The sequence below is a fragment of the Apostichopus japonicus genome, chromosome 17 (assembly GCF_037975245.1).
Source record: "Apostichopus japonicus isolate 1M-3 chromosome 17, ASM3797524v1, whole genome shotgun sequence".
Taxonomy (NCBI): Eukaryota; Metazoa; Echinodermata; class Holothuroidea; order Aspidochirotida; family Stichopodidae; genus Apostichopus; species Apostichopus japonicus.
In genome coordinates, this window is record NC_092577.1 from 20,479,374 (window position 1) to 20,496,011 (window position 16,638).

General features: G+C 37.0%; 1 protein-coding gene across 1 annotated transcript; it reads left to right on the forward strand.

Annotated features, from left to right (window-relative positions):
- Nucleotides 1–804: 804 nt before the first annotated feature.
- On the forward strand, nt 805–11,726 carry LOC139985106 (uncharacterized). The gene is made up of 6 exons (XM_071999306.1): nt 805–926; nt 1,516–1,597; nt 4,786–4,938; nt 6,068–6,124; nt 7,797–7,847; nt 9,015–11,726. Exons 3-6 carry the CDS (start codon nt 4,791–4,793, stop codon nt 9,524–9,526), a joined length of 768 nt encoding a protein of 255 aa, XP_071855407.1. The 5' UTR covers nt 805–926; nt 1,516–1,597; nt 4,786–4,790; the 3' UTR covers nt 9,527–11,726.
- The last annotated feature ends 4,912 nt before the right edge of the window (nt 11,727–16,638 follow it).

The following is a 16,638-nucleotide window of genomic DNA, read 5'->3' on the forward strand; positions in this document are numbered from 1 at the left end:
AAATCTTATTTTCTTATATGAACCAGGCTTTTGACTTTTATTAAGTTACAATCAAAAGATGGACATAGTTACTGAGTGAATTGAGTATTGGAATCGATGTATGTCACTGAATTACTAAACATCTTACAGTACATCGATCCATCTTTTGCCAGTCCTTATCGTGTTGAAATACTATCATACATAGAGTTATATACTGTTCAAAAATGTATGATGGTGTGATGTACTTTTGTCTGTGTATTACTAAAGAACTGGTCAAAATGCAAGTTCGGAAGCATGTTGATTATTTATTCATGGCACATGGCTCAAATTAGCCTCACTTAGTATTACTATATAATCTGCACTTCTTAATTACCAAATGTACGTGGCAGGCTAGTGCATTCTCAGTTACACCAGTTGTTTAAATCTTCAAGTGTCCCTTTAATGTAACCACCATCCTGTGGTAGTTCTGCACGATACATACTTACCCGGATACTGTAGGGACCACGAGCATTCATAGCATGAGTGCGTGTGTTTGAGACACTAGCTTGTATCAAACACTTAGGCCGGCAAAATGGGAAATATTTATCTCAGCAAAGTTTGCACTGTTTAATGGCACAGTATCCCTTTCCCGCAGCTGTATATGAGAAATATATTAGCAAACACGATAGACTGATACATTTACTGTATGTGCGTTGTGTCTTTTACTCTAGGCACCCCAGATACTCCATTTGAACCATTTAACCCCAACTGGAGTATCGAGATGCTCAAAACAAAAGTTTCACAAGTATACCCCGAACTCTCGTGGGGTTATCGGCTTCAAATTTGGCAGGTGTGACAAAGGGAAGAAAATTCATCTAGTTGAGTCGGCAAATGTAAGGGAACTCGAGAAGGCAGTGGGGAGAGGGAAACTTCTAGTCATTCCTAACAATGACATTGGACTTACTTCGGTAAGTGTGAGAGGTATTGGGTATTGAATGAACATATACATGTGCAAGTTTCAGTGTGATCAGTTGTTCTGTGTTTTCACGTTAGCTTAATTTTTCCTTAAATTTATAGTATGTCTATAATTAACTACTAATATATGTCAATAGACTTAAAAGGGCCTTTGTTCGAATGCGTCCAGCAAGTGCAGAAATTTCAAGTCGTAATACTTCAGTTGATGATATCATAACTTAATTTAAGGTACAGTATACATGAGTTTGTAGAAGATATCTGTGAGTTCTAGGTAAACAATACAATGAAATAATACAATGACAGTTTGCTACCGTAAGTGCACTCTTTCTTGGACTGTGTTATCATACTGTACTTTAAGTTTTAATTGAACATCCGGGAATTATCAACCACATTCTAGGATTGATGGATACAAATCACTCTTAAAATGACTCAATGATTTATGTAGAAAATCATTCATAGTGTTAAAATGTTGCAATTTGTTCACCATCAGCCTTTTTGTTTACAGTACCTCTTATTTTTCTTAATTTGTTTTTAGTAATTTTTCTAAATGTTGTACAGTACCTATTACATTGTTTCTTACAGATTGAAAGCAGCAATAGACTGGAAGAATCTGGAACTCCAACCGTCACCTTTACTACACAGGATAGACAAAGCAGATCATCAGGTAAGCAAGTGATATCTTTTTTGGTTGCAACTGTATGATTCACCTATCCATTGCAATTGACCTGAAGCTAGACTAGCAATACTGTCGCCAATATAAGTCATGTAACACTTCTATCGCCGCAGTTCACTAACCTAACCATGGCCTAAGAGTCAATGGTCATGATCTGCTTTAAAGAGTCACATAAGATCCAACCATAGACGTCAAGTGGTTCTCTGCCTTTGCAACAGGATGCACAATATTGTTCCTGTTCTTTTAAGGATCAGGGATATTGCATTAGGCAGGGCATCATGAAGAGACAAGAATATTGGACTCTGGATATAACGTTAAAGGGTACTGTAGATGCAGTCACCACAATTTGCCTACAGTAGGTATATCCTGGTAACCTAATACATGTACGCTATGTTTCTTTTCTATCATGTCACGTGACAATATTTTTATTACTGGATCACTAAATTCATGCAGGATAAATACCTTTCTTTACCTTAAAGATAAACGATAGTGACAATTCGACATTCAAGAAAAGATAACATTTTCTTTTAATGATTTTCTGTTTACACATCCGAAAGAATGGAGTCAATTTGATGTCCTGAAGTGTTGTAAAATACCGCTTAAACTTGTAATTTTCTTGTTCAAATATGGGCATTTTGCGAAAAGCGGTATGGTGATCATGTGGTCTATATCAACCTGTGACGAGACAGAGGGTTTGATGGACAGCTTATGTCCGTTTATGACCAGGGTTGAAGGTTACGTGTTGCTGCCGTGCCACATCATGTGCGTGTATGTAGTCTAAAGGTGCCTGCAACTAAAATACAGGGCCCAAATGTTCATTTAATCATGTGAAAAGAGGCAAAGCAAAAAGAGGTGGATAAAATTCAAAGTAGGTTATTTTTAGAAACCGTAGCAACGATAGTTATTGTACATTGTACCGGGCCCTGAAGGGGGGGGGGGGACAACCAAATGGTATCAATCATGAGAAAAGAGACAAGGATAATTCTTTTTGCGGTACACCTACAGTGTTAGACATTTGGTATCCGAAAATACTAATTGCAGCAACTTTATATTGTACCGGGCCTGTGTAGGCAGCAATCAAAGAAAGGCCCTTCGGCCCACACATTATTCATTTATGTGAAAATGAGCAGGATAAATCTTTTAGTTGCATTAGACTCCTTGGACATTGGGGTATCCAAAAATACCAATTACAACAACTTTATGATGTAACAGGACCCATGCAGACAGCAGCCAGAAAGGGCCTGTGGCCCACACATGATATTTAATCATGTGAAAAGAGAGCAGGATGATTTTTTTATTGGTGCTGGACCCTATGGTTTTTGGGTATACCCAAAAACCTATGACTGCAAATTTATCCTCTACCATGCCCCAGACAACCCCTCCCCCCCCCAAAAAAAGGCCCATACATTATTTAACCATTTGCAAAGACCCAGGGATAATTCTTCTAGTTGCATTGGACCCCTTACCCATTGGAGAAAATCAAAAATTCCCCATGTACAACTTTTATCTGTACAGTGACTCAAGCAACAGCCATAAAGGGCCCATGTCCCACATATGATTTCATTATGTTAACAGAGAGCAGGATAAGTCTTTTAGAGGTGTTGGCCTCATTAGTCATTGCCGTATTCCAAAATACCAGCGACATTATATTTTCCTGTAACAGGGCCCATGCAGCAACCTTAAAGGCCCAATTGCCCACACAGGAATTAATCATGTTAAAATAGACAAAAAAATTTAATATTATATTTAAATTGAAATATTTTAATATTAGAAAAATTATTGGGATTAAGCAATAATTCAACAGAAAATTCACCTCATTGTCGATTTTAACACATTCATGAAGGATCAGTTTATTATCACTCCTGTTTTATAAGCAACATTTATCGTTGCTTATAGGGTTAAGATTTTTGCTTGCTTGCTGCAACTCTCTTGCTGAGAGGAAATCTTTGCAGAAACCGATACAGGTGCAGGTGATACAGCCCAAGCTCATTTGGCCAAAATTTCCAAGGCTGCAGAAACCGTTGCAAAATTCTGTACATTAATTATCTGTTTGTCATTTATTCTACTGTTATGAAACAGTAGAATGATGTTACCGATGTTACCGAAACACTCCATCGAGACACCTTACAGGCCTCTTATGTATTTATCTAGGTCATGGATTCAGTTTTCCCACGAGAAGTTTTTAACTATCTTATTGAATCTTGGTACAGGGCCTTTTCCCAAAATAGATTCCATTATGTCTGTGGAACATTCGAGAAGGTTCTCTCACGTGGTATGGAAGTTTCCATAGAAAGGGGATGGACTTCCAAACTCCCAACCAATCAGGGCAGATCAGTGCCAGCGCACTTATCTTTATATCGTTAAGTTAATACAGGATGGTCAGGTTATTGGCTGCCTACTGATTGTGCGCAGAGGGATTTTATAGAAGTAAGGTATAAAAGGAAAAGGGGGCCAAAAGTTTATCACTCCGTCAGCGCTCCGTGATCAGTTCGTCGCTTCGTCATTGCTTCGTTACCATTTCATCACTCCTTTTAATTGCTTAATTGACGGAGTCAAGTCAAATCATTGTAATTTAGTTGTATTTGTAAAGAGAATCAACAGAGAAGAAATTATACCGAATCACTAATCAAATCCGATCTTGTCAAATTGTTTTTCTGTGAACTCATTGTTTTCTTCCGTTCGAGACATCTCCTGAAGAAGCATAAATACGGCATCAAGATATCCCAGTACCTTTCTATCGCGAGTCCCGATATAGTTTTACTATCGGAGGAAGCGGGCTCGTCACAATATTACACTACTGCTATTCAAGGTCATTGCATTGTTTGCAAATTCCTAAATTCATATAACTTATGGAGGCACAAAATCAGTATTTTAGTCTCAATTTGTTTATACCTTTCCTGATGTCCTATTTGAAAAATTCAAAAAGTATGTTATTTGGTAGCACAGTGGATGTAAGAATTGGAATTTTTTGTTCTGTCTCTATTTTTCTACTTTAAATATAGAATGTTTAATGTTCTGAAAGTCCTGAAAAGTACCATACTTGAAAAGGAAATTCAAGGAGCTTTCTTAGATTTAGCTGGTGTTTCAGAATAATGTTGGGAGACTTGTATTCCCTTTGAGCTTGTAAAATACTAGTTATGTAAGTCTTATCTTCATTCCCTTTCTACTTGCAACAAAAGCACTCATGACAGCCTCAACATCAACATCACCTGCTAGAGTAACAACACCAACAGTACCCGCCAAAGCTTTACAACCAAATACCCCTACTTCAACAGCAACAGCCACAGATACCGCTACCTCGCAGCCAGCTGGACCATCAACGATGGTGTTAGGTAGGTCTTAAATTTATTTAGAAGACACGGGGGGACTAAGGTACAAGTATGTAAACCAAGGAAATGATGAATGTTTGTCATATTTTATTTGAAAGTTTCCCTCGGTTAGACAGCAGTCAACCACCCTATCCCACCCGACCCTCTCCCAAATGGTATTAATATACTGTACCTATGTCGGATTGTGGGCATCACCCAGCATCAAGTCTCAATATTTTCACAACTGCAAATTTGGGTGCTTGACATATACCCACTGATAGTGTTTTGCTTATATATTGTAATGTAACTGTCATTATGCCATGAGGGGAGAGCCACATCAGTTACTATTGGTAAACAAGTAAGTTTAACAATCCTAATGAAAGTTTGTTTGGTGTGTGGATGTCTGGTGCAATTAGCATAATCCTTTTCATTTTGTGGATATGATAAGTGGATAGGGCAGAATAAGTTATTATTTGATGTCAGTTACTCCGCAACAACATCTGATTTTAGTCACCTTCACTACAAAGTCATTGGAAGTAAGCGTACAAGTAAATGAAGGATGTGGAATGTCCCACTTATTTTAAAATGAAATGACATATATATTGGTAAGACACAGTGCACAGTGAATTGCGGGTAACCCCACAATTGAAATAACCGCATACTATAAATAGAGCAGGTGTCATTGAGAACTGTCTCTATAAACAATAGGAATCATCTGTTCTTTCGGATACTGTTAGTCATTTTCTGTATTTGACAAAAAATTGAAGTGCTAATTGAGCAAAGACCTACTGCATTAACTAAGTTGGTATAATCTATGAAAAAAATATTGACAGTTTAAGCTGTTTATAAAAATACCTTGTAATGACTTTTTTGTGTCGGTTCACCCTAAATTATTGTATGTAAAGTATGCACAGTATATATTTGAACAGTGTTGGACAAAGTATGTGGTCTAGCACCGTGTTGTTTGTTTGAGTTCTTGATTTAAGTATGCCATTTTTTCTCTTGAAAAATTATGTAACAGACAAAGTTGCAGTACATGTAGACTCAATCCAACTTTCGTAAATCACTTCATTTCTTAGTAACATACTGCCTGGTGAATGCATTATATAGAAATAGTTTCCAGTTCATCAAATTGTCTCTACTTATTTCATAGATGCCGCTGCTGACGATGAGTTACCAGATTTTGACTTGCAGTTTAATGTCATGTATGGTAAATATATTCATACCTCATTTTCAAAATCTCCATCATTATCACATATAATCAACTTCTACCTCATTATTTGTACACATATAAATGGTAACAGAGAGCAGATGTGTATGCACAAATATATTGAGAAGGGTACTATTACATACAGTTCTCATACTTGGTATGTAGATACCGCATTTTCATAAGAAAAACTCTCTTGACTTTGATGGCAGTTTAAGGTTATCTAAGGTCACCAGTGGTCAAACTTTCAAAACCTTGTGAACACAATATCTCAAGATAAGCATGGATACTTTTCATATGTAGCATGTGGTTGTGTTGCATTAAGTAGGAGAACCCCATCATTTCTTTGTGAAGGCCAAAGGTCATCAGAGGTCAGACTGTTAAAAAATCTGGCAAAAAATCTGCCCTACAATTACCTTACTGTAATGTAACCCAATGCCTTTCTTGCATTCTGGTTGTTCCTCCAAGAAGGTTGAACTTTAAAATTAGTATTGTATTTATATTGCCCTTACTAGGTGAGTAGATGACTCATGATGTTTTCATGGAGGTAGGGATGCACTTGATATCTGGTCCGGCTGGAATATGTGACCAGATAGTAAACAATATCCATGTCTGGGTCCGGCTAGATCTTCCATGAAATACGATCGAATCTTTCACAGATTCTGGGCAGAATTAGTTCTTAGAAGGTGGTGGTACTGTAGTTTCATAAATACATGTAACATCTTTCCCCATTGTTTTTTTTTTAAATGTCTATTACATAATAACAGATTGTCCAAGTTATGGTAGGTTAGGTGTTCATTTCACTTTTAATGTAACTTGATTGTGGTTTCTTAAAATTTAGACAAGTTAAAAATTATTCACATCTAAAATAACCAGAATTGACAGTGAAGGCAATTTAAAAGTTAGTCTATCCCCAGTTATCACACACAGAAAAGTATTAGAATGTTGTTGTTGATTAATCATTTGAACGGATGAACAGCCACATTGATGTCACTGAAAACAACCATTCAGAACATGTTTCCATTAAAATACTCAAGCAAAGTAATTTATTTTGCTGTTGTTCAAAAGCCTGAAATGTGATTTGGAAGATTTTTACATCTTTTCAGCATGAAATTTGACATTTTGCTTTGGAAGCAAGTAATGTTCTGGATTTTTCAAGACCCTACATACACAGTTATCACACCAAAAAAGCTTCATTGATTTTCCAGTGCCTCATTTTGTGTGATTCTTTTTGGAGATAAAGCTGAGGTACAACAAATTTTATAATATGAATATCCACCAAAGTAAGCTGGGAGCAAAATGCATGCACTGACAGGGTCTCCACACAGTAGAAAAAAAAGGTAAAGTCTGGAATTTTTGTACGATCTTCAAAGTCCATGAATTGTGTAATACAGGTCTGGAAAAATTGCCATATGGTCTTGAAAATTAAAAACTTACACTTACGGTATGTGTGTCCAGTGTCCACAGTGTGTAAATGCATTAAATGAAGTTTGCAGTTTTACTTCTCCCAACATAATTCTTTCTTATTCAGTCTTAAAAATGGCCATCTTGGTCTTGATAAAGTCTTCAATTTCAGTATCTCGAAAGTGTGGGATCCCTGTAAAGAACTTTACTGCTAGGATTTTACCATACATAATGAGCAGTTTTTTTTTTGGTTAACATCCACTTGATACAGATCCTCCTCCTAAAAGTGGAACAAATGAGATGGAACAGGACGTAAAGCAAGGTACAGACAGATTAAAAGTTTTTCACTGAGTTTGGCTTTTGATTACAGTGGCAAGATTTGGTATCATAACAATCTGTATCTGAGTACAGGCCGAAGTATGTAGGTATTTGAGCAGATTATGGAGAGGTTTTCCTATGTGTTGTGTACAAATAGACTGCTGTTCTTGTGTGAAAGGTCATGATAGGTCAAGGCAGGTTAGAGCGCAATTCACAATAAATTGTCTCAGTCTATTGAAAAAGAAGCTATAATCAAGTATGTATTTTATAAACATACTTGAGCCATTTGATCTGGGTGTATCATATATATGTACTGATGGATCTGCTACTGAGGCCAGCTACTACTAGAATTTTCTATGCATCCCAGTATATTGACCTTACATATGAACTGTATGAAACAGATAACTACTGCTGTTCACAAAATAGATGCAGTACCAAGTGATGAACTGTGGATGGCCTAAAAATAACACGAAAAGAGGATTTAACATCTGACTTCATAGCTCCGTTGGCAAAGCAAGCATAGAAAGTGGGAGGTCCCGAGTTTGAAATATATTACAGTCATTTTACTTTTACCACGTCCATACTTTTGGTGTTATGTACCGTATATGTAGCATAACATATACCTAACAATAAACACAGTGTAGCAGTGTAACTCCTAAAGTCTGTTACACACTGCCAAACCTAAAGTAACACATCTCAATTCAACAGTCACATGCATGATAGCAGTGTGCATGTCTTTACTATGGAGACCACCTCAGTGAAGCCTGTATTAAGTGACATTATACATGCCATAAAATATGTTCATTCTGCTCGTCTGAGAGATTGCCATTTTACTGTGGTTTTAGCAATGAGCAGTGTTTTGTATATTATCCAGTCAGGATACTTGAATGTACTGTATGTATGTTACTTTTCAAATGAGGAAAAACTATGGAAGAAAACCATGTAAGTAGCTCAGAAAGTCAACTACATGCATAAAAGTCAGTTACAGGTTTGGCAGCAGCCAGTCACATTCGTATGATCATTGGATTTGACAGAAAGTAGGTCAGGATAAGAAAATCATGAATCTGAAGGTTATATTGAGTTTACATCTTGTCGAATAGGGCTGGCTCATTTTTCAGTGATTGCATTGTAATTTATGTATGGTTTTTTGTAATCTTTGCACCTTTTTTAGAGTTGAACATGAGTCTGTCCGGAGAAGTGGAGGTCACAATTAAGCGTGAAGAGGTGGTTGACTGTCTCTTTAACATTCACACTAATCCTGAGATTTGTAAACAAAAGATGAAAGTTTGCTTCAAAGGGGAGTCTGGAGATGATTTCGGTGGCCTTACAAAGGAGGCTCTCACCCTTTTCTGGAACAACGTAACAATGGAATTCTTCACTGGTGAACATATCACTGTACCTGGCCTGCCACTTCACCGCCTTTGCAAAGAGGAGTGGAAGTTCCGATCGCTTGGCAGGATTTTGACTCATACTGTTGCATTAACAGGTGCATTACCCTGTCGACTTTCCCAGTCAGGAATTATTGCTATGGTGTTTGACAGTGGTGTAAATCCAGAGTATCTCTGGAAGGACTTCCTCATGTTTGTTTTACCTGCAGAAAATGTTTTAATTTACAAGGCTTTAAATGACTTTGCCCCACTGACACCTACCTTGTTGGATCGCCTTACTACATTTTCAGTGTAAATGGCTTACTTGAAGTCCTAAAAAGAGATAATATAAGAGACCAACTTTTGGCAATTGCAACAGAGAAGCTGGTCAAGTCTCCAAGCCGTTTCTACTCTCTGATGAGGGAAGGCATTCCAGAAGCACACCTCGGTCTGTTCTGGCGTCATCTTTCTCTGGAACACGTGTCGTACATAATGGACTCACAGAGACCTACTCCATCAAGAGTTGTAGAAGCTCTTCGTACCGCTGATGACTTGAGACCTCAAGAAGAGTGTGTATTATATTTCTTAACGGAGTATATACGATCACTTGACACTGATGATCTTGTTAACTTTTTACTGTTTGCAACTGCATCAATGCACCTGCCAGAAGGAGGAATAACAGTGTCCTTTCTTGCCACCTCAGGACTGCTGCGCAGGCCAGTGGCACATACTTGCTCCAACACACTGGAAATCAGCACAGCATACAACAGCAGCCAAGAATTTAAACGGGAAATGAATTTGTATTTAAGAGTATTCCTACCAATACACACTTACATAAACAGTCTCCCTTTCCGTATTTCTTTGTTTATGTACGTGTTGACTTTTTTATTACATGTAATTCAGGGATGCCATGCACTAGCCACCACCTGCAGTTTTTAATGTTTCCTACATTCCATCCATTTCTGGCAACTATTTTTGCATAGACTATTTTCATACTTTGACATTTTGTAGTAGCCATTTCTTTAAATTTTAGATTCACTTGTAGACGTCAATTCTTGCCCTGTTGTTTATTGATACATGTGTATTATAAAGTAAATGCTTAAAGGGTGCCAAATAAGTCTAAATGCTTTTTTTTTCACAAAGATGCAGAGGGGTTCCAAGTGACATTTCAAGATTACATTTTCTTAAATCAATTTCACATTAATATATTAGTGTTTTATTCTTCCCAATTATTGATAAGTATCTGGTCTTTCCCTATCGTTTTTCTGTTTAGATCTAAGGACAATTTAACATAGCTTCCGTTTAAGAATAATGTGCTTACAACTCAAATAGACAGGTGCAACTCACAAATTTGCTGAATTAAAAAAAAAAAGGTCTCAACAAAAGACAAGTTGCAAACTTGGTGACCTGATGTAGATGAGCTATGTAATGACCCAAGAAGTCATTAACATCTACCTGGTAGTAAAGCCTCTCCTTTTTCAGCTTCAGTTTATGTTTGTAATGTCACTTTAGGTATTAGCACGTATGTTATGAGAAATCTTATACATCTTCTGTACTTTTTTATCAATTACCATTCCTCTTTTATTTTAGTGCTGTTCCATTTAACTGCAAGGATCACTATCATAGTCAAGGTAATCTCTATAACAAAGATTCTTGTATAAACATTAATTATATTTCAGTAAGAACATTGTTTTCATAATGAGATGGACACAGACAGCTGTTATCACAGAGCAATCATATATTCGACCAACACAGTGATAGTGTTGACTTGCCAAAATATTGAAGTATGATCGGTGCATATGAGGCTCACATTAGCCTTATGAAAGTCACTATTAAGTACCTTAATCCATCAAAAATAAGAACAAGCAAAACTACGCACATAATTTCAGCAAATGTATTCTGCCTTACTCATGATTTTCAGCTTTGCCTTTCTAATTTATGAATTTCACATATTATGTAAAGTATCAGCAGTGATGTAATATCCTTTTTTGGTAAGTTTGTGTGCTATGGGTGTTTTGTTGCCTTTATAATAAATTTTGTTTATCTTTCTCATCATATATCGTGCAGGTTTGCAAATCATTTTAGTGAAATTTTTTGTATTTGATTGAAGAGAGCAAACCAATAACTCAGAATTTCAGAAACACTACTTAAACTGGCTGTCTGCTTAACAAGTTACATTCACTTCACCTTTCCACTGGTGTTGTAAAACATCACAAAGGATGTTTAGGAAGGGTAAAACAAGAACTTTGACAGGATCAGCTGATGTTTCACACTTTAGTAAGGGCGACTGCTTATGTCATTTTAAAGAGTTTCAACAAGATCATCCCTGAATTTAACACCATTACATTTCCATCATCAAAGTCATTGACTACACCTTATGTTTCTGGTATGTGCATAACAGATTATTCACATCTTTTAGATTGCCTCTCCTTAAAATACTCAGATAGTAGTTATGAATATGGTAAGTGCCAAATGAATGACTTGTATGTATTTGCACTAGTCCTCATTTTATTTGTTCAACATGAATGTAGTTCATACTTCATGCTTTTTACGTGCAAAGAAACGGACACGAACCAAAGGTCAACAAAACCAAAAACAATCCCAGTCTGTTTAACAACCACCAAAAACCCAACTGAAAACCCACCAACAGAAATCTCTCACTAACCCACAAATGTATAAAATATAGCGTTCAACGTGACGCGAAAAGGACACGGACCCAAAGGCCAACAGAACCAAAACAATAAAGCTCCACAAACCAGCCCCAAAAAGCCAACACCAAGCCACAAACAGAAAACCCCCAACCCACATTATGTAAGGACCACACAAACCCCGCACATAACTTCATACTTCATACTGCCGTAGATTTCCACGACCCTTAAAAACCAAAACACAACAAAAGTCAAATGACTTTGCAACATCCCATATTATTGCTGACCAGAAGTGCACAGGTATTGGAATATTCATTAATGCATGCTTCTACATACAGTATAAGGTTGAAGTTCAAACCATATTTTTATTTCTAATTGATTGAAGGAAACTTAACCTCTATGCAAAACAATAGCGATCAGCTACTTACCAAGGGCTACATATATACAAATTTTCACTTCTTGAGATCTGGTGTTTACAAGGTTTTGAGAGTTTTCACTCTTGACCTTGAATGACCTCCATGAAAAACAATAGGGATCATCTACTCAGCAAGGGCTGTCTATAATGCAAGTTTGAAGTTCAAGCAACTTTCCCTTCTTGAGATGGAGTGTTTACAAGCCACAAAGTAAAGTGAATTACAGCAGTACCAACATCTGTTATGCAAATAAGCTTTACATTTGGAAAAATATGAGAAATAGCCTTTAATGAAAACAATGATTTTAGGAAAAGGATTAATTTTCCAGAGGACCTTGAACAGCTCAGGAAAAGTAGATATTTCCATTAAGTTAACATTGTTTTTATATGTGTAACATAAGTCAGAGATATTCAGTGACTTTGTGTTACATGCCTAGCTTTCTCTGAAGATGATGTTGAATGCAGTTAACCTAAATACCTGTGAAAAAATTGAAAGGTTTTAAAACCGATGAAGATAAAACATTAGTTAGCTAATCATGCAAAATTCATAGACGTTAAGGAAATTTCCTCAAGTTGCAAATTTTGCCATCACTGTCTTATAGTCGGCTCTACAACGCCATCACCATCTCATAGATTCCTTCGGCAAGGATTTAAAAATACAAAACATATTTTCAGCTCATCGCAACATTTCATTTAGGATGGTGTCACATCTTTTGTATTTCAATTTGCTACCTCCATTGGTGTTGTCCACTGCATTTCTCAGTTGCTGCATCTGATCGTTGTCAAGACCTTCTATTGAGTGACTGTCAACACCATCAATGGATACAGTTCTTCCCACTGTTTGCTCACTGCCGTCTTCAGCATTAGCCTCCAAGAGAGAACACAATTTTGCTTCTAGGTTGTCATCTTCCCCTTGAAACATCTCCCTTACTACTGTTGCTGTTGAGTTTGTGTTCTGTAGAAAACCATGTAGCCAAATTTGATGAGGTGTTCTACTTTGCTCTTTTCTAATTTTCTGGCTGTTCCACCCATTTCTGAACTGTTCCAGGAGCTGATTGATTTCATCCACATAGACAAATTTCAGTGCAAACATTTCTGTGGGGCTGTCAATGTGTAAAAGGTCATTGTCTTCTAATTGATAAAATTATTTATAAAAAGTTGAAGTGACATCCTTGTGAACATCTCGCCACAGACGCTCGATTCTTTCATTATGTACTGATTGTACAGTGATGTGGCTTCCCCGTCCACTTCCTCTTAACAAATTCATGGGAAGGGCAACATCAATGTTTTCACTGCCATAGTCTGACCTGAACGACATCGGCTTGGTTACTTGTAGAACAATTTAAGTACACTACCATGCGTGCATAACCGTCGATGCCACCATGTGTCACAAATCCCCATCTGTGTGAAACAAAACAAATCTTCATATCATTTACAGTACTAAAACTTATGTTTCGATCATGCCATGAGTTTCAGGTTTATTAGACATTTGGTTCTGTAATAATGGTGTAACAAGCAAAGCATGACAAAACAGTACAATAAAACAGAAGGAACAAGAATGCAAAAATTGATTGAGGTTTGATGACTTAATTACACTAGACATCTGCTCGTTCACCAGAAATAGTTCTTCAAATATAAATGTCCTGAATAGCTTTTGGATCTACCAGTACACTATGGCATGTACAAAACACATCACTCTTCTGTGGAAAATCACCCACAATAAACAATAGGGGTCATGTAGTCAATGTGAGCAACCTCACACCAACTATGAGAAGTATCCATTATTACTCCCTTCAAATATTGTGTTTAGGTTTTCAGAGTTGACCTCTGGTGACCTCAAAATGTTCTGAATTGTTGTTCTCAGTAAGATGAATGTAACTGACGGTATTCATAGCCCAGCCAACATGCCCAGCTGGGCTTAGAGGTAGTCTGTATTGGCCCCAAATTATAGCATGTTATAATTTCTAGACGTTTTCAAAAAGTACTTTCCTGGAGGTCTTTACTATGCAAATTGTTCTCAGACATTCTAAATGAACACAAGATGACTAAATTTCCCAGTGAGGTAAATTTCTTGAAAAAAAAATATATCAAGAGTAAAGTAACCCATGTTTTGGCTAATGTCGTGTTTTCGGTTACTCTGGAGCCCACCCAAGCGCGGCCCAAACTGGGCAAACACTCTTATGATTTATGTTTATTTCTTACAAAATTCATGTTGTTGGCATTTTGTGTGTTATTGGGAGTTTTAAGTTAAAGGATAGGCTATGTGATTACAGCTTAATGTTAATCTAAAATTTAGTTCAATTTTTGCTGGGCTGCAGCTGGACTATTGCTGGAGTTTCCCACTATTTGGAGCCTAGCTTGGGCCCTACTGGGCACTTCTTTGGACAAAAACTCTTCAGTTCATAAACCCAATTTTGTCAACCTTGACAAAAATAAAAGACAAAAATGAACATGTTTGTATCTGAAAAAATTTGAACTTTCACAAATAAATGTGTGTCATATATGGTATTCTACAGTGTGTAAACTAAATCCGTGCAGCTATTCAAATTCAAGTTTTCTCATAGCTTTCAGTCCAAACAGTATCTATTGGTGTGTTTAAGCATCGAATAAAAGCATCGAATAAAAAGTGAAACGGCTTGCCATACAGCCCGGACTATATTTGCTGTGAGGTGGGGACACAATTTTCAGCGAATGTCTACATATGCTGGTACAAAGTGTCTCCGCGGACACTATTTACAGGGGGACACTCTGTACTGTCACACCGCCTAATGTTCGAATCCCACGAGAAAATATGTCACCTTTGTTGTGGCAACATTGCAAAAAGGAATGTTCGCGAAAGACAAGCTTAGAATACAATTAATACAGGTCTTGTTGAACTACATGTGGCAATTTGGAAAGTTAGTATTCTTATTCATCTGCGTCCATTACAAACAACTCCTCAAAAGCAGTATAACATAACTTGTGCCATTAATGAATGTTACAAACTATTTGTGTACTTTCTCTGTTGTACAGAATGGCAATACTTAGCGAAGATATATATTAACATGTTTGTCCAAAACAAGCCAACACCAGGCTGCAAAATCAGTTCTTGTGGACAATAGTTACAGTATGTAGCTAAGCCTGCGAAACATGGAATGTGTTTAACGGGTCTGATCATTGACACTCTAGTTAGTTTGGACCTTTATACCAGCAGATCTTTGTGAGTCTTGTGTACTAAATGATTCAATCTTTCTATGATTGTGTTATTTGATGAGCATTTTCAAAATCTGTATTAGTAGCAGCTGTCTTTGAAGCCTGAACAGGCATGGTTCCATGAGGGATTGGTTAGGGGTGATCACCCCCGCCCCCCCCAAAAAAAACCTCCACCCCCAATAAACCTCTCAAATACATTTTTGGGGGGATAAATTAGTAGCCAGATATACGTAGGACAAAAAAAGGCATAGAATATATTGTACATGGAAAAGTGGTTGAATCTTTGCAATGCAGAATAATTCCTGTATGGGATATGATATGCATTTGTGTTTTAACGGTATTTAATGACCCTCTTCTCCTAGGTCCATGCCACAGACTTGCTTACCATGTAAACTATTGGCCCCAATATCAAAGTCCAACATCTCCCAATGCCACTAAATCCCCCCCCCCCCAAGTAAAGGGTCTCTAGAGCTGCAGTGCCAGATGTTCATTATTTCTGATCAAACCATCCTATAGTGGTGTAGTATATCAGCGACACAACCATCAGATTCGCTGGTTCTAACATGTGGTATTTATTTCACAGCCACCCAACCAGACTCTAGTATGAACAGATAGCACAGCAGCTAGTGAAGGAGTACCCTTGTCTTGCCCATACCACAATACCTGCAGCCAAACCATACGTTAGATAACACAGAAATATTATGCAGTGAAAGGCAGTGTTATGTTAGTTAAGGGTAAAAAAATATTAAGGTACTGGTTTAGTTTATTACAGTGATTCATGCCTAAAATAAAATATAAAAAATATAATAAAATAATATAATAAATATAATAAAAACAATACTTTTAGAGTACACCGTTTAAAATCAAGAACCGAAAAATCAAGTCCGAAGGAAAATGCATACCTCTTCATTACAGCGTGCTTGAAAATGGTAAATGAACCACAATGCATCATCACCATTGCAGAAAAAAAACAATATTTTTTTTCTCTGTAAAGTTACATTCACATGCACTTCAATGTTTGGAAGGTTATAATGATTCAGTAAATGTTGCCTACACTTCTGAAAGTGCAAAAAAGACTAGCTGTTTGAGCATATTGGCAAATGACAATCCCTGACCATTTCATTTATTGTCCATAGTAATGCCAGTTTTTGTCAATAATGTACCTGTGTAAGCGGA